This window comes from Odocoileus virginianus, chromosome 14 (assembly GCF_023699985.2).
Source record: "Odocoileus virginianus isolate 20LAN1187 ecotype Illinois chromosome 14, Ovbor_1.2, whole genome shotgun sequence".
Taxonomy (NCBI): domain Eukaryota; kingdom Metazoa; phylum Chordata; class Mammalia; order Artiodactyla; family Cervidae; genus Odocoileus; species Odocoileus virginianus.
Window position 1 is genome coordinate 42,638,257 of NC_069687.1, and position 26,703 is coordinate 42,664,959.

The 26,703-nt window shown below is 37.1% G+C and overlaps 1 protein-coding gene and 1 non-coding gene across 2 annotated transcripts in view; both read left to right on the plus strand.

The window, feature by feature from the left end:
- The window catches only part of ITGA1 (integrin subunit alpha 1), a 225,181-nt gene that overhangs the window by 166,486 nt on the left and 31,992 nt on the right, over window positions 1-26,703 (plus strand). Inside the window, exons 14-20 of the mRNA XM_070476666.1 lie at window positions 2,335-2,408; window positions 3,353-3,497; window positions 9,905-10,047; window positions 13,221-13,364; window positions 14,491-14,748; window positions 17,236-17,366; window positions 26,287-26,453. Coding sequence (XP_070332767.1) covers window positions 2,335-2,408; window positions 3,353-3,497; window positions 9,905-10,047; window positions 13,221-13,364; window positions 14,491-14,748; window positions 17,236-17,366; window positions 26,287-26,453 — 1,062 coding nt within the window. The remainder of the gene's footprint in view (window positions 1-2,334; window positions 2,409-3,352; window positions 3,498-9,904; window positions 10,048-13,220; window positions 13,365-14,490; window positions 14,749-17,235; window positions 17,367-26,286; window positions 26,454-26,703) is intronic.
- On the plus strand, window positions 18,824-18,930 carry LOC139038329 (U6 spliceosomal RNA). Its single transcript, XR_011491322.1, has one exon. It is a non-coding gene; the product is annotated as a U6 spliceosomal RNA (small nuclear RNA).

The window sequence follows — 26,703 nt, forward strand, 5'->3', positions numbered from 1 at the left end:
TCACTTCCATTCTACTCTATTATCTTTCAATTTAAAAAACAATGTGATTATGACTCACCCGGTTGATTTCATGACTGGACTGCAACCACTGAGGAGGAAATTTATTTCAGAGATGACAGGGATCTACAGCCCACCCAGATTGAATTTTTCTGGTTTCCTTCTGCCCTGACTTCTTTACCCCGTGCCTTTAGAAACAGAATACTCCCCTTATTAATCTCAAATCACAGCTGCTTCTAATGAACTTGGCTCTCCTGTGTTTTGTGTACAAGTCACTTTTAAGTGGCCTTGGTGTCACAACAGCTATCCAAGCATCATTTACTAATATGCTGGATTATGACTTTGGCTGGCCTTAAGGAACTATATTAGCTTTTCCAAGTCCTTGTGCATGTTCAGTTTTTAATAACATGGACCAGGTATGATAAAAAACAATCTACAAAGATCATTTAAAAGAAAAATTACTTAGTTGAGCATAGTAGAGTCTAAATACATAATACAGGTATAATACATTTCTAAATCTCATCCTAAGTAAGTAAGTAAATATAACCTAAGATGTGTAGGAATGAAGCCTATATGAGGTATTGGATGGAGGAGGGATTCATCTGCCTTAAATGACATTTCCAGGTACTTTCTAACCTAACCACACCATGAGTTAAAGATTATACATTGGAGTAGCTGCATACTCCAAGAAGTATCTCCACATTTAAAAAAGAAGCCATCTTATAAGGAACTCCTCAGGTTAAAAAATGTTTCGCATATCTTTATTATTATACTTCCAGGGCTAACCAAAAGCAGTGTTCTACTAGCTTATTTCTGATTTTTTTCATAATGAGATCCTAAGGGGATACCTTTCCTTGTTACTTGGGAAATCTCCATTTCCTATCAACATTTATCTTTAGATGGCAAATAGCAGCAAGTGTGAAAATCATGCTTGCCAAAGGACAGTGCCTGCTAGTGAGGTGAACACGCCAGCTTTTGCGCCCCAAAATGGGTAAACTAATGTCCCGTTTTCCCATCAAGCCCTTGGGAAAAATGCATAACCACACCCATGAACAAGTCCAGGGAGAAGCTGACAGCAAGAAGTTCAGGGATATAAGATGTGCTTCACCAGGATGAAGACTGAGCAGGCAGAATTTCACAGAACTTCCTTCTGTCTGTCCTCAGTTGTAAACAGAACAGCAGCAGGGGAAGGTGCTGGAAATATATAGGTCCCCACTCCTTCATTCTTTGATCTTGAAGAGATAAATCGTAAAGCACCTTACACCATTGTGAAACCAAAATAAACTTTCAAATTAAAGTTAAAATGCATTTTAGTCATTTAAAGGACAATTTGTATGTGAGAGTAAAATGATATAGTTGAATTCTTGATTGATTTCTCCATTTAATCTAGTCCTTTAAAAGGCAATCTCTGATGTATTTGTTAACAACTTTATGCAGGTAAAATAACTAGTAAATAAGCTTGAGTTCACAAACTAGATTGCTCTCATACCTCAGTGAAAGAGTAGATTGACTTTTTAAAAATTATGTGCTATTTTTAACTTATCAGCAAGGCCAAATAAATCAGTAATTCCCTCCTGAAAGCAAATAAATCAGCATTCCCTTAATCCCCTTAGGAGGGTGTGGCTTTGGCTTGATGAATATTTTGAGAGCAGCACACTCCCAAAGAATGCTCTGGATTATTTCTGTGTTTCAGTAACAAGCTTCAAAATGGGTACAGGATCTTTAAAAAAAAAAAAAAAGTGTGGTCGAATGGCATGTGGCCTGGAGTCCTGTCAGAAAGACCCCTCCTGATTTGTGAGTGACACCCACAGTCAGACATCAGGGCAAATACAAACCCAGAGTCCCTAAACCCCTTATCAAACAGTGGAATTCTGAGAGAATATACCACAGGAAATACAATGAGGCTGGTAGAATCAAGAAACCTCTTTAAATATGTGAATCAAACGTTAGCCCTCTGACATTTTAGTAAGTTTAGCCTAATCTCAGGAGGATACCCAGGGCATGAGGGTGGTGATACAGAGCTTTCAACCATGTTGATGCCAAGCTCCAGAGGCCCCCACATAGACAGAATATAAGAACTGAGGCATGACTAGAGCCTTAGCCCCTCCAACAAGGGAGGGGAAACTAACAGTCAGGAATGTGAGACACAGCCCTTCTGCTAACCCTCTCAGTCCTCTACCCAGCCCTGCCTAGGAATTTTGGGGTTGAGAAATCTTTGCGCTGAAAATGTTCTAAAAATGCTAGAAGTTCTGGTTGGTCAAAACCACAGATAGGTCTAGGTCCCTGTCTTCTGCAGATCCGTACTGTGCTAAAGGTGACTCTCTTCGTCTGTTACAGCTACAGTCGACCAATCGGCAGCATCCTTTGAGATGGAAATGTCTCAGACCGGCTTCAGTGCTCATTATTCACAGGTACATTGACCACTTGGTAGAAAACATCTTTTTTTTTTTAGATTTCCTTTCTCAAAGTCAACACTGAGACATCAGCATTACAGATGCGAGTTGCAGTTCATTACATGAGCAGTTATTCAGACCATGTAGCTTATAATCCAAATAGGAAAGAGGGGACTTCCCTGCTGGGTCAATGGTTAAGACTTTGACTTCCAGTGCAAGGGGTACGGATTTGATCCCTGGTCAAGAAGATCTCACATGCCTCACACCCAAAAAACCAAAACATAAAACAGAAGCAACCTCATAACAAATTCAATAAAGACTTTAAAAATGGGCATGGAAAAGAAAAGTCTTAATAAGAAAAAATAATGTTACTAGTTGTCATAATTTTTTAAAAAAAGGAAACAGTATTTCACAGGCTACTTATTAGGAAAACATGTTATCACACACACAGCTCACTACACTACTAATAATCATGAATCAGCTTGAGGTCTGCCTTCTGTAATTATACATCTAATGAAATAAAATATTTAATTTAGTGTATTTGCTAAAGATATGTATCTTTTTCTCAATGTCAAAGTATTCAAGGGTCTTACTAGAAGTTCATGTTCAAGACCCAGAATTCTTAACAGCCATAAAGCAAAAAGACAAGATTAGAAAATATATTATTTACAGTAGATGGAAGAAAATGTGCTAATACCATTGTCCCTGCACAGGAATATCGACATTTCAGGGTGCAATTGTAGTGTATAACCCAGGGAAATTTCCTTATTCTGCCTCAATTTCCTCTTCTGTAGAATGGGGATGATAATAATGGAATCAAGCCCAGTGGGCTTTTGGGACGATTTTATGGTTTAATATATGTAAAGCACTTTGAACAGTACTTATTATACTATTAATGCTATGTACATGTTTACACTTACTATTTTTGTTAAATATCATTGTTTTCTCTAATTGGATATCAGGACTGGGTCATGCTTGGAGCAGTAGGAGCCTATGATTGGAATGGAACAGTTGTCATGCAGAAGGCTGATCAAAGCGTAATTCCCCAGAACACAACCTTTAATGTTGAGTCCACAAAGAAGAATGAACCTCTTGCTTCTTATTTAGGTAAAGTTTGGATGTGATTGATAGAAAGTTGGTTTTCTATAAAAGTTTTGTGTTTTTTTTTTAATTTTTAGCATTATTTGCTTATACTTATATAGGCGGACTTTGTAAAAGAGATCACTTCTACAAGTTGGATGTTTTATAGGACCCATGAAAGTTTCCCGGCCTCTGAGTAACCTTAGTCAAAATAATAGAATATGAGGGGCCTTTCTTAGAAGGACTGTCTACACAGGGAGGGATTTGGACTGAAATTCACACTTTTTGAGGTCTCTCGGTGTCTGGTATTCTTGTTAATGTCACCAAGTGCTTCAGACCCAGTGAATAGGAAGCAAAGGTAGAAAAAGAAACCTTGACTCAGCCTACCCTGAATACCAGACTCCCATACTCTCTTAGATGTTTTTTATCATTAGTTTCTCTCTATAGGTCCTAATTTTGGAAGGTAAACTTTTTACTTGTTTCTTCATATGACTTCTTCTTTAGTACCTTTGCTGACAATCAGAAACATTGAACTGAAGCCCAGTAATGTAATGATTTTCCAAAGACTTGCCTAGAATGAGGAGGTGTATGTCTGGTGTCACTTTATTCTGAATTTGTGCCAGGCTGGGAACTGTCTGGGGGATACCAGGGGACTCTTCCACCACTGGTCCATCTCAGTAAGCAGTTGGGAGGGCCTAGGATAGAAGGGTTTCCCTGGCGGCTCAGATGGTACAGAATCTGCCTGCAGTGCAGGAGACCCAGATTTGATCCCTGGGTTGGGAAGATCCCCTAGAGAAGGCAATGGCTACCCACTCCAATATTCTTGCCTGGAGAATTTATGAACAGAAGAGCATGGTGGGCTGCAGTCCATGGGGTCCCAAAGAGTCGGACATGACTGAGTGACTAACACACACACAGGATGGATAGGACCCTCAGGATATGGTTTCCCAGCTCTCTCTATTCACTCAACAAATATTTGGGGAGCATTTCTCTTCTCTCTTTACTGGCACATCTGTACATCTTTTTATTCAAAGGCATGTATTAAAGCTGTAGAGGCAACAGAATTTAAGAAGAATAAAGAGTCTGAGGAGTTTTGGTAATTAAAAATATATAACAGTTAGCAGCAGGTATAATGTGAGTGCTAAATCCCCTTAAGACATTTTATTGAACTGCACTAACAGAAGTCTATTCTATTTCTCATAAATGACCTTATTTCATTCTGCCTTAATCAGAGAACAGCTAGAATATGCTAAGCTTTGTCCTAAGCATCACACATTATAAAAGAAAATGCCGAACTAGAATCACCAGTAAAAATTTATCTAAAGGCTATAAATCTGAAAACGATCCCCATCTACCCATCCCTCTCCCCACCAAACCTGAAAAAAATGGTGGTTAGAAAACAGTGTACACTGCATGTCTTTTAAATATTTGAAGGATTGTGATGTAAAATAAAGGGGCTGCTATTAAAATTCATATTCAGTTTTAGCATTAAAAGAGATCTTAGAAAGCAATTGGTACACATCTAATTTGCCAAGTTAAGAAACTGAGTACTAGAAATATTATATCATGGTTAACTGTGGCAAATCTGAAACTGGTATCTAGGTTTTTTAATTCTTATTTCAGTGTTCATTTCACCATCCCAAAATGCTGATTCTGGGCTGATCAAGAAAACACATAAATAATAAGTGCCTGCAGTGTGTCAAATATTCAGCTGTAAATTAAGGGTAACAAAGTAAATAAGGGAAATTTATTCCTGCATTTATGAAACTTATCGTTTTGGATAAGAGACAATACAGAACCAACCAGTCACCAGTAGTATAATATGAGCTATGAGATAGAATACCTAAAAAGAGGACAGGAGGTTAGGTTAGATAGTTTCTAAAGGTTCTTCATGTCCTATGAGTCTATGAGACTCTTCTATTAATATATGAAATACCTTGAAATCTAGAACCAGTTTAACATGAGGTTTCTTTCCATCCTAGATAGAAGAATTGGAGAACATTTGTTCTCATAAAAATGTTTACACCATATTGACTTAGAAATTTCACTTTTGAGGATCTAACCTAAAGAGAAAATCAGTTATTTAAGAATGCCAAGGGAATGGTTGTTTTCATTGTTTTGTTACTTATAATATTGAGGAAAATGACATATCCTAAATGTTCAAAAATATGAGAATAGGGAAGTAAATGGTAAAGCCACTTGATGCAACATCATGCACATAAAAATAAAAATTGTAAAGCTGCTGATCCCATCATACTTGAGGTGACTTGAAGTGATTGTGGCACTAGGCATGCAATCAGACAGTACAGAGGTACTCTGAGGTCATCGGAGTCTTGAATTTGTTTTCTGACTCTGCTCCTGGTTATTACTTTATTCCTCAAAGCCTTGATTTTCTTATTTATAAGAAATAGTTTATATACACAGGTATATAAAATTTGCATCATTATGAATATGAGAATAAATAATCCCTGTAAGGTGCTTAGTGTTGTGACAGATAGTTGACCCTCAACAGGTGTTGTCTATTATTGTATTATTATGTAATGTTGTATAGTAATATTCTTCTTATTAGTGTTATGATAAGCAGAATATAGACCCCAAAGATGTCCATGTCCTAATCCCCAGACTTAGATCTTATGTGACAAAAGGGACTTTGCAGATGCGATTAAGTTAAGGATCTTGACATGAGAGATTAGCCTGGGATACCTGGTTGGCCCCAATCTTATCCCATGAGATTTTAAAATCAGAGAAGCTTTCCTGGATGTGGACAGGGAGAGATAGAACCATAGAAAAATGGTCAGAGAGATTAATATTATTGGTTTTAAAAATGGAAAATGGGTGCCACAAGCCAAAGAATGTGAGTAGTCTCTAGAAGCCACGATGGGCAAGAAAATGGGTTCTCCTCTGTAGCATATGAAGAAACTAAGCGCTACCAACACCATGACTTTAGCCCAGGGAGACCTCGAGCTGATTTATGACTGTATAGAATAATAAAACCGTGACATGTTAAGCCATCAAGTTTGTGGTAATTTGTTACAGCAACAATAGAAAACTAATACAAGTATATTATATAGCTACTAAGAGTAGCTGATATTAATACTGCTACCAATTAATACTGAACATTTACAACATTAAAGATATCGTCCACAAAGATATTGACATCCACAAAGATGTGAATGACATTGTCACTACTCTAAGGAAGTTCACACATTAACACCACATTTAATAATATATTAAATAATAACTTTATTTAATAAATAAAACTATAGTATTTTTAGTATTCTGAGTGATTATATGATTAAGTTCTCTAAAAACAAAAAAACCTTAAAGAACTGTAAATCTATTATTCTCAAAAACCTTGGGTAAATTATTTGCTTAAAGCAGACTTGGGGAATTCAAGATTGAAAGATACTGCTGTAAGCAAAAACATTGAGAACCTCCACTCCTGACCACATATTTATAATATATGACTCCTATCTGCCCAGAAAAGGAAATTTGGGGATATATTGTTGACAGTGTGATAAGATGATTTTTTGTTTGTTTCGAAGATTTTTTGAAACCTTTTTATTAGCTTAGTCACAGGTTAGTGCTTTAGATATTTTGCCAATATAAAGTCTAATATATGTAAGATTTCTTTCAAAATGGAAAAGCACTCAGAAAAAGATCAAGGGAGAAAAATGGCTTTTCCTCCAAATATTATTCTAAATCTAAAATTAAGGTTTCAAAATGTTTCCTTGCGTGGGTTACACATTAAGAAGAGTTCGAATGTGTTCTTCCAATCTGTGTGGATTGAAAGTTGTTAGACTATGAAAATTCTGAAGGAAGGTAAGTAAGAGGTAGACAGTCTATTAAAAAATCTTACAGTAACCAATAATGATCAGAAAGCAGCAGGAACCAGCCATGGAACCTCCCTCAGGACAGTTATGCACCCCTATTTCTGTAACCCAGCAACTGCCTTTTGCAATATGCCCTGAGCAAGTGGCTCTGATGGTGAGGATACAGGCAAGATCCTGTTCCCTGCCTCCCCCACTCACAGTTTGCTGATTTCTAATCACACCAGACTGATTCAAGAGGAAAGGTAAAGACGTGAGGCAACACATGAAATCAAGACAGATCCGGTGTTTCCCATTACCTCACCTGATTCTAGCACTTTTCCCAAGAAGTGAATCATGAGAGCTGACAGGATTTACTCTTCATAAATCCACACACAGAGCTATGTCATCAATTTTCCTTTCTCTTCAGTTCTGTGCCTTTCTTTTTCAGAAAGCGGTATAAACTTTTAAATCTTTATGATGATTTTCCTTGCATTAAAATTAGACTTTACTGAGTCCTCCTTCTTGCTCTCTTGTTATTGTAAAAACGCCCAAGCTTCAGTCAGGAATACCTGCTTGGGTTGTTACTGTCCCTGTGAAGGTTTCAGCTAATAGTTTAGTTATTAAGTGTGCATCATCAAAGTCAACTAGATAATAACAAAACTCCAGCCTCAAACATGACTTTCAACTTATTTTTTAAAGGTTGTTTTACCAGTTTGCATTCATAGTTCTGAAATTGAAAAAAAAAAATATCCTTGTGTACGAACACTCTCGTCCCACTCCCTTCTTAATATTCTAATAGAGCTGCATGAAATAAAATAACCTTTGTTTTGTACATTCCCCTTTTCCATTTTATTTTTATATAAACACTACCCTAAAGTTTTTATTTTCTAAGCAATATTGTGGTTAGTAGCAAAAATATAACACATGACATGTCTGGAAAAGAATATTTTACAGTCTATTATGTATAGTAATTTTTTTTAAAAAGCTCTAAGATGAAGCAGAGGAATTGTAAGAAAAGTATTTACGAAAGAAAATGTAGCTGAGGAATTGTGTTCCACTAGCATTTGTAACGGAGTAGGCAATGGCACCCCACTCCCGTACTCTTGCCTGGAGAATCCCATGGACGGAGGAGCCTGCTAGGGTACAGTCAATGCGGTCGCTAATAGTTGGACATGACTGAGCGACTTCACTTTCACTTTTCACTTTCATACACTGGAGAAGGACATGACAACCCACTCCAGTACTCTTGCCTGGAGAATCCCAGGGACAGAGGAGCCTGTTGGGCTGCTGTCTCTGGGGTCACACAGAGTCAGACACAACTGACATGACTTAGCAGCAGCAGCAGCATTTGTAAAAATAAATATATTTGAGTACAAAACCTCTATTTCTCTCTTAAAGTTTTGGAAGAAAATGAAACTATTATCTTATGGTAAAATACTTGGTGAGTAAATTATCAACATAATCTTTTTCTCAGTAAGGAATTCTATTCTGTGGCATTTGGAAAAATAATCTGCCTTCTACTCCAGTAGTGGCCAGCCTGGTTATTAGAACATTTCTTCCTTCGGTAGAGTTGAAATCTGCACATGGTTATTTTTATCTGTTTAGCTCTGTCCTCTAGACATACAAACAATAAATCTAATTCTTCATTCAAAATTAATAATAGTCTTAAAGACTTTGAAATTTTAAAGGCCATGAAAGCTCAATTAAAAAGAGGAATGATTAAACATGAGAGATAGTTATTCAAGCTCACTTTTAATCAAACAAATGAAAATGAAAATCATGGCAAGTTATATTGTTTAACATTTAGTAGAGCATCCACAATTTTAAATAATAGTTATATACCTAATGTTTGTGAAATTTTGGTGAAACTACCCTCTCCAATGGCTGTTCGTGGAATGAATTTGTACAAATATTCTGGAAACAATTTGTCAGATGTTATAAGAACCATTAAAAATTTGATCTGGTAATCTATTCTTTGAAATTTGTCATCAAAAAAGTCCAAAGGAAAGAAAAAAAAGTAAGGGCTCAAAGATGTCTTTGGAGACTTAAGTATTATGCCAAAAAAGTAAAAACCACGTAAATGCCACCATTTCATCAGGAAATGATCCTGAGGTATAAACACAAGGCATTTACACTTCAATTCAGATAAATAAGCTTCAGCCACTTAAAATTACAGTTAAAAACCTAGACAATGATACAAAAAAGATTTACATTTACTATGATTCCAACTGTATAAAATTATCAATTTCTATAGCATAAACACATGCATCCAAATGAAATACAGTTGGTTTATTACCAAAGAGTAAATTGAGATTACTAGAGTTGTGTATGTGTGTTTTTCTGTCATTGTTATATAATTTGTGCCTTTTAACAGTGAAAATCTAAGGTTTGGAGGAAAATACATTTCAGAATGAAGCAACAGTGGTAGATAATCAGGGAACAAACTAAAAGCTGTAACCAACACAAATTTACCTGCATTAAAGAAAACATTTATTTTCAAAAACAGAGACGTCCATATAAACATATAAAAATGATTCTCCCAGCCATTTAAAATAGATCTTAATTTATTCCATGCAGACTCTAAGGGGCCAGCAAGTATATCTGGCATCTCTCTTTTGTTAGGTTACACAGTAAACTCTGCCACTATTCCTGGAGATGTGCTCTACATTGCTGGACAGCCAAGGTACAATCATACAGGCCAGGTTATCATCTACAGGATGGAGGGCAGAGACATCAGGATTCTCCAGACACTCAATGGAGAACAGGTAAGCTTCAAACTTGTTGTTTTAAATTAATCCATTCATAGTCTTCCTGTGTAAATTGAATTATCTATTGTCCTAAACTTTTTAAAAAACAGCACACCAATATTCAACATCCACGGTATATAGGATCTCATGTTAGGCTTCTTGGAGGTATGTAAACTTATCTGCATCTTTGGCATCAGGAAAATTTCAGCTAGATGGAGATAGAGGTAAGAAAAATAGATGCTGATGTAGATACAGACATATAAATAAATGCAAAAGGAATCTCAGACAGTAAGAAGTATGAAAGTACCAGTGCCACAGATAGTAAATTCAGAAGATGGAAAGAGCCATAAGCTAGGACTGGTACAGAAAGTCTTCCTAGGAGATAAAATGTGGGCTAGTCTAGAGGAAAGACAATGTAGATAGGCAGAAAGAGCCAGTTAAAAAAAGTAGGTACCAATTGTATGAGGTTTTGAGTGGTAGAGTAAAGAATTCAGATTTTCTCCTAGAGGTGATGGGAAATAATTTGTAACATGTAAAATCAGAGAATTCTCTTTTGATAATATTGAATATTAAAAGTAATTTAAGAAAAACTATATATGCAATATGTGAACATAACTATATATAGATATTTTTTAAATTGAAAGAAACATCTATGCTATTGTTGGTTATTATTAAATTGTAACAATTTAAGTAAGTAATTTTTATTCCTTTTTTCATAGTTTTCTGCATTTTCCAAGTATTTTAGAATGAGATTGTGTTAATTTTATTCTACATTCCTCATGGGATGGAGGCATTCTTGGGCTTCACTAAATATTCCAACTCTCTAGTTTACCTGCCCCACCCCACCCCCACACACACACAAAATACTCAGAAGGGCAGGGCAGTGCCAGCCTCCCTCTCCTGCAGGAACCCTGACAGGCACCCAGCAAATGGCTCAGCTGAGGTGCCAAGAGACAGGTGCTTCAAGCAGGTGCAGTTGCTGCCTGGGCTTTAAAGCCCTACAGGAGGCAAGATCTTTTCTAGTAGCACCATACACATAGCTTCCCTGGGTCTTGTTAAAGGCATGAAGTTTCAAGAGTCACTGCTTTCTAGGAAGCCCAAAATATATTATTTCCATCAGGTATTTATCATTCCCCCCAGCCTAAATGCAACATCCCAATCAGAGGTTTTGTCACCACACTCAATGTTGCTAAGTGTTGTAGTTGAAATCCTTCTTTCGTCATATTACACAGAGTAAGCCAAAGGTCAGATTCTCATTTAGCAGGTGAGAGGGTGTTATTAGCCCTTTGCCCATAATCAGAAAATGCATCAGCAATAAAAACAAGGCTCTTGTTGGAGGTCAAGGATGAGGTGAAAAGAATCTGAAATGATAGATCAACAATAAAAATGGAAAAGGAAAGGATGTGGCGGACATAAATAAGGAAGAATTGACAAGATTGTAAAATAAATCATTTGGATGATATCTTAGGTCTGTTGTATACTTGCATGCTCAGTTGCCCAGTCATGTGCAACTCTTTGTGATCCCATGGACTATAAGCAGTCACTCTCCTCTGTCCATGGGATTTCCCAGGCAAAAATACTGGAGTGCATTATTTCCTTCTCCAGGGAATATTCCTGACCCAGTGATCAAACCCACATCTCCTGCATCTCCTGCATTGCAGGCAGATTCTTTACCACTAAGCCACAAGGGAAGCCCCTTAGATCTATTATCACTCTATTAATTGCCTAAAAGACAGGAAATGTAATATTTGTAAAAAAAAAAAAATACTTATGAGCACTTGAGGAGAGTATCACAAATGATAATAAATCATGAAAAATTTGAATTTCAAGTCTGGGAGAAAGAAGGCACCATGATTAAAATGTCAGCAACTAAAGCAATTAAAAAAAAATTTTTTTTAGTGGTATTTGGTTTTAGATAAGTTTTCTATAACAGTGAGCGCAAATTCAAATGGTTGCAAGTGGCAGGGAGGGGAGGCAATGAAAAAGCTACTGGGCAGAAGACAACAGGAAGTGGGAGCCAAGGCCTGGGCAGCTTTTGGCTTAGCCCCTGCTCAACTCTGGATGGCTATTGCCATGTAAGAATGAAGGGCCAATATTGTCAGATCTTAAAAAATTTTAGTTATATTTGTAATTAATTCAATCTAAAAAGCAAAGGCTTCTTAAACCCTTTATAAGCCTGTGAGAAAAGGACATTCTAAAAATCAGCGTCTAGCAACTGTCTAAATGTCTAACAATGTGTAAAAATGTGGAACTATGGGTCTTGCAGAGGATGGAGTGAAATTTGCTAGTTAAGATAGTGGGGATTGTTAGGGAAGGATTAATTATCTAAGGGAATAGAATAGTTGCAGGTCTGAACTTAGGGGAGGTCACAATCTAGGGGATGGAAGGAGAGAAAGGAGTTGTCAAAATGAAAGGGTGATCTATGATATAGCGGTAGAACCAGGAGAACAAAAGTAACATCATGGAGGCCAAGACAGGAAGTTTCAAAGAAAAAATTATAAGAGCATCAAATTTCAAACACAGGTCAATATTTGGGAAAGTTATTGTACTTAGTGAAGCACAAGTACCCTGAATTTCCCTAAAACTCATCCCTGTCATTAAAGAGAACATATAATCCTGCTAGACCATGGTCCCCCAGCAATCCTTTTATATTCCTCTATCTCCCATGGCTGCTGGGACAAGACTTAGCCTTTTCTGTCAAGTAGACAGTCTTCTAAGATTCTAAGGTAAAATATGCTGCCCCAATGTTCCGAGACAATTCAATTACTTGTGGTATATTTCAGGTTATATTTTCATCTTACTGTATTTAGCATATACTGAAGCCACTGGGAAATGCCCTGTATTGTTCATTTCATTTAAAAAATTGTTGTATTCTTACTAGTCTTTTCTGATTCGTGCAGAAGAGAAGTTAGGGTAAAAATCCAAAGAAAATCCTTACTCTTATTCTCAAGCTACAGACTCTAATATGACAGCTGCTCATCCTCCTGGATGGAACTAACTAATATTCATTAACTTCATGCAGAACCAATAAAGAGCCCTCAGGTAGCATCAATTTCTATATCTCATTTCCTTGGTCATCTGAATCCCAGATATTCTTCTCGATTGGTATAAGAAAAACGCAGGTTTTTAGTTTCCTTGAGAAGTTCTGATGTTTATCAGACTGTTTTGTTCTGTTTTGTCTTGTGTCCTAGATTGGTTCCTACTTTGGAAGTGTTTTAACGACAATTGACATTGATAAAGATTCTAATACTGACATTCTTCTAGTCGGGGCTCCCATGTTCATGGGAAGAGAGAAGGAAGAACAAGGAAAAGTGTATGTCTACGCTCTGAATCAGGTAACAGTTACTTTGGTAGAAATTCAGGAAAATCTCTTTCTTTGTTTCTTAAAATTTCAGTTAATAATATTCTCATTTTTCACTCACTTTGGCAAAAGGAACAAAGAAGCTTTCAGGGCCAATCTACCTCACTAACCCCTCAGCCTCTCAATGAACATTTAGAATTGTAGCAAAATAACTCAAACACTTAGATATTTTCTGCTTATAAATGTGAACTTTATCAAGAGTATATAGAATAAAGATAAATAAATTTCACTAAATTGCCAAGTTCTCAGGGCAACCATTTGTGAGCTCTGTCTAGGAGTGGGTCACATTAACAGTTCAAGCTCTGTGTGAGTGTGTATGGGCACACATGTGTGTGTGTAAAGGTAGGAGTGAGGAGAGAATGCAGAGAAGTAGTGAATGTTAAGGCAGTCACACCAAACATTGAGCAAACTGCTGTGGTCTTTGGAATACTTCAGACAGCTGCGGTGAGATTTTTGTTTTTCTGATCCTAGCTTCAGACATCATTTGCTAAGTGAAATAATTTTTGACTTCTTCATTAGAAGAATTTTTGCTGTTCACAGCAGAGTTGGGATGTATCTATTTAGCTTGTTAAATTTTTAGTCTTTCCCATTTAATTATTTTAAATCATAAATTATGTATCTTTCTCCCTATCATCTTTTTGATTCCTCCTGTCAACATTTTTTGGTCCTATACTGTTTTTCCCTTTTTCCCAAGAAACTGTGTTCCTGTTCATTATTTCTGTCCTTTATAGGGAAGAATATAGAAAGACTTTTCTGAAAAACACAATAATGGATAAAGAAAGGATAGTGACACAAATTGAGAATTTAAAAATTCAGCTCTTCAGCTTTAAAAGGCTGCTGTTGAATTATATACTCACTCGATTACATTAAAAAGAGACTCCATTAAAATCCTCAGTACATCCTTGCCTACACTCCTAAAATCTGTTCGTGGAAATTTCTAACTTTGCTCTCAGATAGACACACTTCTTAAGAAATTTTGCAAACTTTATCCTTCAGGTCCAAATGGTTTTTAATAGCCCTGATTTAGTACATACTTTAAAACTTTGCTCTGCTGTAGTTATGACAGAAATCCATAAGGATTCTGTTTATCTTTCTTCCAGACAAGGTTTGAATATCAAATGAGCCTGGAACCCATTAAGCAGACTTGCTGTTCATCTCTAAAGCACAACTCATGCACAAAGGAAAACAAAAATGAACCATGTGGGGCTCGTTTCGGAACAGCTATCGCTGCTGTGAAAGATCTCAACCTCGATGGGTTTAATGATATAGTGATTGGAGCGCCCCTGGAAGATGACCACGGAGGAGCCGTGTACATTTATCACGGAAGTGGCAAGACTATAAGAGAAGAGTATGCACAAGTGAGAAATGAAACCTACAGATTCCTTCATTTATTTATTATTTTAGTGTAACAGCCGTGGATGTTACCAAAATACAGTAATGGTATATGGTCATACAGTCAGTTGCCATGTATGGGTTTTTTTTAGTTTTATTAGTCATTGAGAAAGCATCGGTTTATTATATTATTTCTAATCCTGTGATTCTTGCCCTTAATTGATAAATGGGTTCAATACCAGGTATCACCTGTCTTGCTTCACGAACTATTTAATTTTTTCTTCTGACTCTTGGGAAACTAGATTTCTAAGTTTTCTTCATAGTAGAATTACTTGTATTGGATATTTTATTGTTTTGTCTAGTTTTTCTTTTGTGTATATGCCTTGTCTTCATGACTTGATCTTTTTTTTTAATTGAAGGATAATTGATTTACAATTGACTTGATCTTTTGAAATGGTAAAAAAGCAGAACAAAAGAGCACTTTTTAATGATGCTATTTACCAACTACAGTGTGTCTGATCCTAAACAGAGGGTACCACTTTCTGAGAAAGAGAATAGTAATTATGTGATTTAGCTAATAAAGGAGAAGAAATTGTTTTTATATTCAGTACCCATGTTTTTATAATAAAATCACATTAAGTTTATATTTGTGAATTAAATTGGTGTATTTTCATAAAAATAAATTTGGACTTCTGAAGGTTTATAATTTTCTACCAAGTAATCCCTCTTGGAAAAAAATATGAATAATTAAGCTTAACCTGCAGGGGATTTCTATTGTTCTTGATTTAAAATTATTGTCAGCTAACGACTCTATAAATTAGAGCCTAATATATAAATTAGAACTTTTTCCTACATAAGAAAAATGTCCATTCACAGAAATGTTTTATGTAGTACAAAAGCAAAAGAATTTAAAGGGATTCCTCTAATGTAATTGTCTGTTTTTAAGTAACCATAGTTAATTGGGCATTGAACAACTACTTATAAATAAAATAGAATTCACTACTTTTCTAACATATGAAAAGAAAAACCGAGCATCAATTATTTCTTTTTATTTTGTAAATGTTCTTTGGCTCCATAGTCAACAGAATTCTCAAAATCTATTCATGTCTTGTGAGGTTGTCCTTAATTTTTCATTGTCATAATGGCATTAATAGTGAAAAACAAAATAAAGGGCATATTTCAGTAACATTTTCCCTAACAACACTCCTATCTTTTTAATAAGTGATTTGCTTCTGTTAAAAATCTTCACAGTATTTCATAACTGAAAACAGGCAATATTAACTATTGGAGTGTGATGGAATCAGGTACTGGAAGAAGGAGTTTCTTTCTTGTGTTCTTTACATTATTCATTCCGGTTCAATACCTCAAACTTAATGGAGTGGCACTTGTAATATAAAAATAAGGATTTTAAAATCATTAGTAAGTAGACTAGATTCTCTTAAGCAATTATTTTGTAAAATGATGATAAATCAAGATGCAGCTTTAAGCAACAAAAGCAATAAAAAATATTAGAGTTGAGTTTGTTTAATTATTGGCAGAATGCTTTCCCAAAAATAGGTGAGAGATGTGCTCATTCATTTCTATGGTAACTAGAGGTGCTGCTTGTATATGGAATAATCCAGAACCAAACTGAATCAAGCCCTCCAGAAGCAGTGGGGTCAGTAACTCCTGATTTCTCTGCAGAAAAATATAAGGAAACAATTTCCAGTGAACCACAAACCTTTAGGCTTGAAAAATGTTTTCATTTGATTTACCTTATTTGGCTTCTTAAGTTTTATGACATTTAAGTGGAAGATAGGAAAAGGAGACTTCAAGTTTAGGGAGAGTTTGTCAGTCAGGACTCCTGCCATCAGGTTCTGTTAAAATGCTATCAGCTTGAACCTGAGCTAAGTTAGGAAGTGCAGATGCCAAACATATTGTATATGGTAATGTGCATCAGAACTCCATATTCATTTGTGCTTCCCAGCACTGTGGATACATGTGAATGAAATAGAATCTATTATGCTCTTGACTTTCAGTACCATTTTTGACAGACAGTAAAGATCACATATTGAAAAATGTATTTGATGGAATGTATTATTTATACCCAGCCTCAAAGTTCAGTGAACCCCAAATTGACCCTAGGATAATTTTCCACTCCCCGTCTTGCTTGTATGATGTGTTTCCAGTACCTTTAAATATCTCTGTGTAATGGAATTGAACAGAAACTAGAAAGCAGAGCCAATTACTCATAATGTTTTCCTTGAGGATTAGACAAGATGACGTTATATAATATTTTTCCCTCTCCCTGGTGTCAATAACCCTGAAATGATTTTGTCTGCACTATAAAAAGAATATCCTTTGGGAACATCTAAGTAATTCCTCTTGTCCCCACATGAGGGGCCTCTTGGGCAGGTTTCCAAAAGATCTCTCATTTTAATTTTTTGTCAACCAATCCAAGTTATCAGATTTATTTGAAACGGTTTTTCAAGAGACTCTTCTGACATTAAAACTCTCTGTTGGTATTTTCACAGCGTATTCCATCAGGGGGAGATGGCGAGACACTTAAATTTTTTGGCCAGTCTATTCACGGAGAAATGGATTTAAATGGTGATGGTCTGACTGATGTCACTATTGGGGGCCTTGGTGGTGCTGCCCTCTTCTGGTATGTATTTTAATAACAGCCAATTAATCTGATCCACAGCATCCACAAATTGACATGACACATTACTGAGTCCTTGCCTGAGTATGTGTGTGCTAAATCGTGTCTTTGCAACTTCAGACTCTTAGACCCTTTGGACTGCAGCCTGCCAGGCTCCTCTGTCCATGGGATTCTCCAGGCAAGAATACTGGAGAGGGTTGCCATACCCTCTTCCGAGGGATATTCCTGACCCAGGGATTGAACCCCAGTCTCTTATGTCTCCTACATTGGCAGGCATGTATTTTAATAACATCCAGTTAATCTGATAATATTTTAAAGATAGGTCAGGAAGATGCCCTGGAGAAGGAAATAGCAACTCCAGTAATCTTGCCTGGAAAATGCCATGGACAGAGGAGACTGGCAGCCTACAGTCCATGGAGTCACAAGAGTGGGATATGACTTAGTAACTAAATAACCAGAGCTCAGAGTATGATCACAGTTTGTATACGAAATGTCCATTTCTTTTTTTGCTCCAATATTCAGAAAAAAATTATGTAGTTTGGGAATCTAAGAAACTGATAAATCTTAAAAATAAAGCACCTGTATTAAAAGAACAAGTAGAATCAACTCCTAATGTGGGTTATCTATTATGTGATTGTCATGCCGCTTAGAGGAGGGGATAGAGAAAAAGACGGCCTCATACAGGATGTATATAAACAAGAAAGTTTCCCTAAATTTAAGTTACTTACAAGCTTTTAGGGATAACTGACTCTTCATTCATTTACATAGTGCATAGAACTAGACGTTTGTGCATCACTGACTGACTATATTGTTGGTCAAGTGTAAAAGCATCTACAATAATGTCTTCTCTCGGTCTTTAAAATGCCTGCATCCCCAAATTAATTTCAGTTAATTGTAACATCCTCATCAATAGTCAGATATGTTCACTAATGCCATCTAATTAATTAATTAGCTTATTAATAAAATAAAAAGTTATTAATGGCCATTTTTATTCTCCAATTTGTGTCAAAGGCTACTTTCAAAGCCCTGAAAACTTGTTTCTGGCCTCTCCTGCCCCCAGTCAAGGCTTTATCATTGATGGGCCAATGACAGAGTTAAGTTCCCGACATCACACAGCAAAATGGACCAAGCCAGAATAATGAAACACGAAGACGGAGATTTACAGCACTGAAGGGGGAACTCTGACAGGGTACAGCTGGCAGGCGATAAATAGAGGCCCACACAGGAGTCAGGGATGTCCGGGAGAGCCCGATCCTGTGGGCTAGACTGAGCCATAGGTGCTGTAAAGATCTGTGTGGAGCAGAGAGGAGGTGTGCGGTGGGAAGAGGTCAAGGCAACCTTATACCTGAAGGACCCAAACGACACACACTCATTCACTCATTCATTGCTGGTGAAAGGGCACACTGGTTAAAACCCATTATCAGGCCTTTGTCACTAAAGTGTTAAAAAGCCTTAATATGGTGCTCGCTTTGGCAGCACATATGCTAAAATTGGAACGATACAGAGAAGATTAGCATGGCCCCTGTGCAACAAAGACACACAAATTCATAAAGTGTTCCTTATTTTTGAACCAAATCAACAAAATAAGAAGTGAAAATGGAGAGATCACAACAAACAATGCTGAAATACAAAGGATCATAAGAGATTACTACCAGCAGCTCTATGCCAATAAAATGGACAACTTGGAAGAAATGGACAAATTCTTAGAAAAGTATAACTTTCCAAAACTGAACCAGGAAGAAATAGAAGATCTTAACAGACCCATCACAAGCACGGAAATCAAAACTGTAATCAGAAATCTTCCAAGCAAACAAAAGCCCAGGACCAGATGGCTTCACAGCTGAATTCTACCAAAAATTTAGAGAAGAGCTAACACCTATCCTACTCAAACTCTTCCAGGAAATTGCAGAAGAAGGTAAACTTCCAAACTCATTATATGAGGCCACCATCACCCTAATTCCAAAACCAGACAAAGATACCACGAAAAAAGAAAACTACAGGCCAATATCACTGATGAACATAGATGCAAAAATCCTTAACAAAATTCTAGCAAACAGAATCCAACAACATATTAAAAAGATCATGCATCATGACCAAGTGGGCTTTATCCCAGGAATGCAAGGATTCTTTAATATCTGCAAATCAATCAATGTAATATACTACATTAACAAATTGAAAGATTTAAAACCATATGATTATCTCAATAGATGCAGAAAAAGCGTTTGACAAAATTCAACATCCATTTATGATTAAAAAAAAAAAAAAACTCTCCAGAAAGCAGGACTAGAAGGAACATACCTCAACATAATAAAAGCTATATATGACAAACCCACAGCAAACATTATCCTCAATGGTGAAAAATTGAAAGCATTTCCCCTAAAATCAGGAACAAGACAAGGGTGCCTACTCTCACCACTACTATTCAACATAGTTTTGGAAGTTTTGGCCACAGCAATCAGAGCAGAAAAAGAAGTAAAAGGAATCCAGATAGGAAAAGAAGAAGTGAAACTCTCGCTGTTTGCAGATGACATGATCCTCTACATAGAAAACCCTAAAGACTCTACCAGAAAATTACTAGAGCTAATCAACGAATATAGTAAAGTTTCAGAATATAAAATTAACACAGAGAAATCCCTTGCATTCCTATACACTAACAATGAGAAAACAGAAAGAGAAATTAAGGAAACAATGCCATTCACCATTGCAACAAACAGAATAAAATACTTAGGAGTATATCTACCTAAAGAAACAAAAGACCTATACATAGAAAACTATAAAACACTGATGAAAGAAATCAAAGAAGTACAAATAGATGGAGAACTATACCTTGTTAATGGATTGGAAGAATCAATATTGTAAAAATGAGTACACTACCCAAAGCAATCTGTAGATTCAACACAATCCCTATCAAGCTACCACTGGTATTCTTCACAGAACTAGCAAATAATTTCACAGTTTGTATGGAAATACAACAAACCTCGAATAGCCAAAGTAATCTTGAGAAAGAAGAATGGAACTGGAGGAATCAATCTGCCTGACTTCAGGCTCTACTACAAAGCCACAGTCATCAAGACAGTAAGGTACTGGCACAAAGACAGAAATATAGATCAACGGAACAGAATAGAAAGCCCAGAGATAAATCCATGAACCTATGGACACCTTATCTTCGACAAAGAAGGCAAGAATATACAATGGAAAAAAGACAACCTCTTTAACAAGTGGTGCTGGGAAAACTGGTCAACCACTTGCAAAAGAATGAAATGAGAACACTTTCTAACACCATACACAAAAATAAACTCAAAATGGATTAAAGATCTAAATGTAATACCAGAAACTATAAAACTCCTAGAGGAGAACATAGGCAAAACACTCTCTGACATAAATCACAGCAGGATCCTCTATGACCCACCTCCCAGAATATTGGAAATAAAAGCAAAAATAAACAAATGGGACCTAATGAAACTTAAAAGCTTTTGCACAACAAAGGAAACTATAAACAAGGTGAAAAGACAGCCTTCAGAATGGGAGAAAATAATAGCAAATGAAGCAACAGACAAAGGATTAATCTCAAAAATATACAAGCAACTCCTGCAGCTCAACTCCAGAAAAATAAATGACCCAATCAAAAAATGGGCCAAAGAACTAAACAGACATTTCTCCAAAGAAGACATACAGATGGCTAACAAACACATGAAAAGATGCTCAACATCACTCATTATCAGAGAAATGCAAATCAAAACCACAACAAGGTACCATTACACGCCAGTCAGGATGGCTGCTATCCAAAAGTCTACAAGCAATAAATGCTGGAGAGGGTGTGGAGAAAAGGGAAACCTCTTATACTGTTGGTGGGAATGCAAACTAGTACAGGCACTGTGAAGAACAGTGTGGGAGTCCTTAAAAAACCGGGAATAGAACTGCCATATGACCCAGCAGTCCCACTTCTGGGCATACACACTAAAGAAAGCAGATCTGAAAGAGACACGTGCACCCCAATGTTCATCGCAGCACTGTTTATAATAGCCAGGACATGGAAGCAACCTAGATGCCCATCAGCAGACGAACGGATGAGGAAGCTGTGGTACATATACACAATGGAATATTACTCAGCCATTAAAAAGAATGCATTTGAATCAGTTCTAATGAGATGGATGAAACTGGAGCCCATTATACAGAGCGAATTAAGCCAGAAAGATAAACACCAATACAGTATACTAATGCATATATATGGAATTTAGAAAGATGGTAACGCTAACCCTATATGCAAAACAGAAAAAGAGACACAGACGTACAGAACAGACTTTTGGACTCTATGGGAGAAGGCGAGGGTGGGATGTTCTGAGAGAATAGCATTGAAACAAGTACTATCAAGTACTATCACCAGCCCAGGTTGGATGCATGAGACAAGTGCTCAGAGCTGTTGCACTGGGAAGACCCAGAGGGATGGGATGAGGAGGAAGGTGGGAGGGAGAATTGGGATGGGGAACACATGTAAATCCATGGCTGATTAATGTCAATGTATGGCAAAAACCACTACAATATTGTAAAGTTATTAGCCGCCAACTAATAAAAATAAATGAAAATAAATAAATAAATAAGAAGCCTTAATATGTTCTTTTTTAAAAATTTTACCCCCTTATTGCAAAATTCATACTTAAATTGAAGAAAGTAGGGGAAACCACTAGACCATTCAGGTATGACCTAAATCAAATCCCTTACAATTATACAGTGGAAGTGACAGGGATTAGATCTGATAGGCAGAGTGCCTGAAGAACTATGGACAGAGAGGTTCCTGACATTGTACAGGAGGCAGTGATGAGGACCATCCCCAAGAAAAGAAATGCAAAAAGGCAAGATGGTTGTCTGAGGAGGGCTTATAAGTAGCTGAGAAAAGAAGAGAAGCTAAAGGTAAAGGAGAAAAGGAAAGATATACCCATTTGAATGCAGAGTTCCAAAGAATAGCAAGGAGAGATAAGAAATCCTTCCTTGGTCATCAATGCAAAGATATAGAAGAAAAAAATAGAATGGGAAAGACTAGAGATCTCTTCAAGAAAATTAGAGATACAAAGGGAACATTTTATGCAAAGATGGGTTCGATAAAGGACAGAAATGGTATGGACCTAACAGAAGCAGAAGATATTAAGAGGTGGCAAGAATACAACAGAAGAACCGTCCAAAAAAGATCTTCATGACCCAGGTAACCACGACGGTGTGATCACTCATCTAGAGTCAGACATCCTGAAATGAGAAGTCAAGTGGGCCTTGGGATGCATCACTATGAACAAAGCTAGTGGAGGTGATGGAATTCCAGCTGAATTATTTCAAATTCTAAAGGATGACGCTATCAAAGTGCTGCACTCAATATGCCAGCATATTTGGAAAACTCAGCAGTGACCACAGGACTGGAAAAGGTCAGTTTTCATTCCAATCCCAAAGAAAGGCAATGCCAAAGAATGTTCAAACTCCTGCACAATTGCATTCATCTCATAGGCTAGCAAAGTAATGCTCAAAATTCTCTAAGCCAGGCTTCAACAATATGTGAACTCTGAACTTCCAGATGTTCAAGCTGGATTTGGAAAAGGCTGAGGAACCAGAGATAAAATTGCCAACATTCATTGGATCATTGAAAAAACAAGAGAGTTCCAGAAAAACATCTACTGCTTTATTGACTATGCCAAAGCCTTTGACTGTGTGGATCACAACAAACACAACAAACAGTTGTGTTTCCACAACTGTGTGGAAAATTCTTCAAGAGATGGGAATACCAGACCACCTGACCTGCCTCCTGAGAAATCTGTGTGCAGCTCAAGAAGCAACAGTTAGAACTGGACATGGAACAATAGACTGGTTCCAAATCAGGAAAGGAGTACATCAAGGCTCTATAATGTCACCCTGCTTATATAACTTATATGCAGGGTACATCAGGCGAAATGCCAGGCTGGATGAAGCACAAGCTGGAATTAAGATTGCAGGGAGAAATATTAATAACCACAGATATGCAGATGACACCACCCTTATGGCAGAAAGCAATGAAGAACTAAAGAGCCTCTTGATGAAAGTGAAAGAGGAGAGTGAAAAAGTTGGCTTAAAACTCAACATTCAGAAAACTAAGATCATGGCATCTGGTCCCATCACTTCATGGCAAAATAGATGGGGAAACAATGGAAACAGTGAGAGACTTTATTTTTGGGGGTTCCAAAATCACTGCAGATGGTGACTGGACCCATGAAATTAAAAGACACTTGCTCCTTGGAAGAAAAGCTATGACCAAACTAGACAACATATTTAAAAAGCAGAGACATTACTTTGCAAACAAAAGTCCATCTAGTCAAAGCTATGGTTTTTCCAATAGTCATGTATGGATATGAGAGTTGGACCGTAAAGAAAGCTGAGGACTGAAGAATTGATGCTTTTGAACTGTGGTGATGGAGAAGACCCTTGAGAGTCCCTTGGATTGCAAGGAGATCAAACCAGTCAATCCTAAAGGAAATCAGTCCTGAATATTCATTGGAAGGACTGATATCAAAGCTGAAACTCTGATACTTTGGCCTCCTGATGCAAAGAACTGACTTATTTGAAAAGACCCTGATGCTGGGAAAGATTGAAGGTGGGAGGAGAAGAGGAAGACAAAGGATGAGATTGCTGGATGGCATCACCGACTCGATGGACATGAGTTTGAGCAAGCTCCAGGAGTTGGTGATGGACAGGGAGGCCTGGCATGCTGCAGTCCATGAGGTCGCAAAGAGTCGGACATGACTGAGTAACTGAACTGAATTGAAAATTTTTTAAAGATACAATCTATAATTAGAGATGTGTGATCTTTAGAATAATCATAGTGCTGTAGGTTTTAGATTTTTTTTAAGGAGTTAAGATACATATCCAATAAGAGAAGTTTGAATAAATAGATTATGTTTCACGCATTTGTTGGAATAGTATGCTGCTGCTGCTGCTAAGTCGCTTCCATCGTGTCCGACTCTGTGTGACCCCATAGACAGCAGCCTACCAGGCTCCTCAGTCCCTGGGACTCTCCTAATGTTCTCAAAAAAACAGAAATATTGGAAAGTTGCTTATAATATCTTTAAGTAGGTATGCTTATATATATATCTGGGCCAGCATTTGTATATGCATATGTGTATCTCTCTCTCTCTCTCTCTCTCTATATATATATATATATATATATATATGTATGTATTTGAATGGTTATTAGTGCTGGGTGATAGAATTACAACTGATTTGTATTTTTTGTTTCTTTTTTTATGTTTTCCTATTTTCTATGGGTAAGTATTTTTACAAGAAAAAAATATAATTTTTTTAAATGCAAAAACATTAGCAGAGTCCTAGGTATTCACACGATCATTGTTGTTTAGTTGCTAAATCGTGTCTGACTCTTTTGCAACCCATGGACTGTAGCTCACCAGGCTCCTCCGTCCAAGGGGATTCTCCTGGCAAAAATACTGGAGTGGGTTGCCATTCCTTTCTCCAGGGCATCTTACCTACCAGAGATTGATCCCACATTTCCTATATTGGCAGGCAGACTCTAAGAGCCAGTCTGATTGCAAAGCAGAAGCCAGATAAAGGTATTTAACAATTATACTGGCTTCATTCTAAGGCGTTGACCTCAGGCTCCGTATACTCTCTTTGCCTAATTTTGGATTACTGTCTTCTCACTTTGGATTAGTGGAAATCACCAGGCATTGGAATTAGAAAGACTGGGTTTAAATCCTAGTTTAAATCCCTAGACAGCTTCTGACAAAATAATCTCTCAAAGTCTTAGTTACATATAAAGCAGAGAAAATAATATGTCTTGTTATGAAAGTTAATTTAAAATGTAAATGAATAATAAATGGCATGTATATAATAATAAATAGCACAGTGCTTCTCGTGCCATTCTGCTTCTCTTTCCCAGAAACAGGAGCAGGGCTGACCCTTCAAAAGAACAGACAAGTATTAGAGTGCAACAAAGTTGTCCAGGGGTTCTCTGGGCTCTTCCCAGGTTGGGAACAAACTCGAAGGTGCTGAAACTGTGGTTTTGGTTCTGAGTTGGCACCTGGCCACTTGATTTCATCTCTTTTCTATCATAGGAAATCACAGTTCCTTGGCCTATCAATTGTAGGGAATGAAAATTAATTTTCCTTGTACCTTTCTGATTTCCTGGCTGAGACTTCTGTAATCAAAGAGATTAACAGAAAAAAAACTAAAACAAACAAAACCAGAAAATACCCAGAAGTTTATTAGAACACATATACCTCATGTATACATGGGAGATATTGAATAACTCTCTGAGGTAGCTTAGAATTCACACTTCAAAATTATCTTAATAGGGAAAGGAAAGGGAGATGTAGGCCTCTTAGGGAAAATGAACGATTTTTAGGAAAGATGAATAGGCCCTTAAAAGAATAGATGGGAGGTAAAACGGTTTGTAACAAAGTTTGTCTGGGTGTGGTGTCCCCTCCAGCCTCCTCTTCTGTGATAAGTCAGTCTTCTCTGGCTGATGACACTCCTGGGAAAAGATTTATGACAACTGAGTTCTCTTTAGAGGATGCATCTTTAGGCAGTTAACTGGAGTTCTGAGAAAGCCTCTCAGCATTTGTTGTATTTTAAGTGCCTGCAGTTCAAATGATCAGTATACCAAAGTGACATGCTTTGTGATGGCATGTCCCAAACTCCGATATTTTAGGGCGACATATTCTGTCACCCCTCAGAACCCAATGCCTAACTTGGTTCCAGAATAACCAGGGTGTCTTCAGAACGTCAGATACAGTCTCTTCTGTATCAAAGCTTCATGAGAGAAAGGCATCCTGAGAATCCATGCTGCATACAAAGAAGGATCATCTCAGATGACTCACTTTGCACTCCCAAAAGGATGGCCATGCATTAAATGTGAAAATAAGTAGTGATTCCCCCGTGGCTTATGCGTTTGCAGGTCTCGCGATGTGGCTGTTGTTAAAGTGACCATGAATTTTGAACCCAATAAAGTGAATATTCAAAAGAAAAACTGCCGTGTGGAGGGAAAGGAAACAGTGTGTATAAATGCCACGGTGTGTTTCAATGTGAAATTGAAGTCCAAAGAAAACATGGTTTATGAGGCTGGTAAGTGTCATACGTACAAAAGTACTCTGGAGCAGGAGGACAGTGTATTCTATTGCCCCCACAGGATGAATCCAGTAAGATAGTCTCTTCCCCTCAATGATAGGAATCTTACATCACATTTGCCTCTGTGAGCATACTGAATCTTGAAAAAACTTCTAGTGTAGAAGGAGTGGGTTATGGAACCTGTAAATTCTGGAGCAGAAACTGCATACTTCTATTTGGTTGCCTTCCATAGTTGGCTTCCCTATTT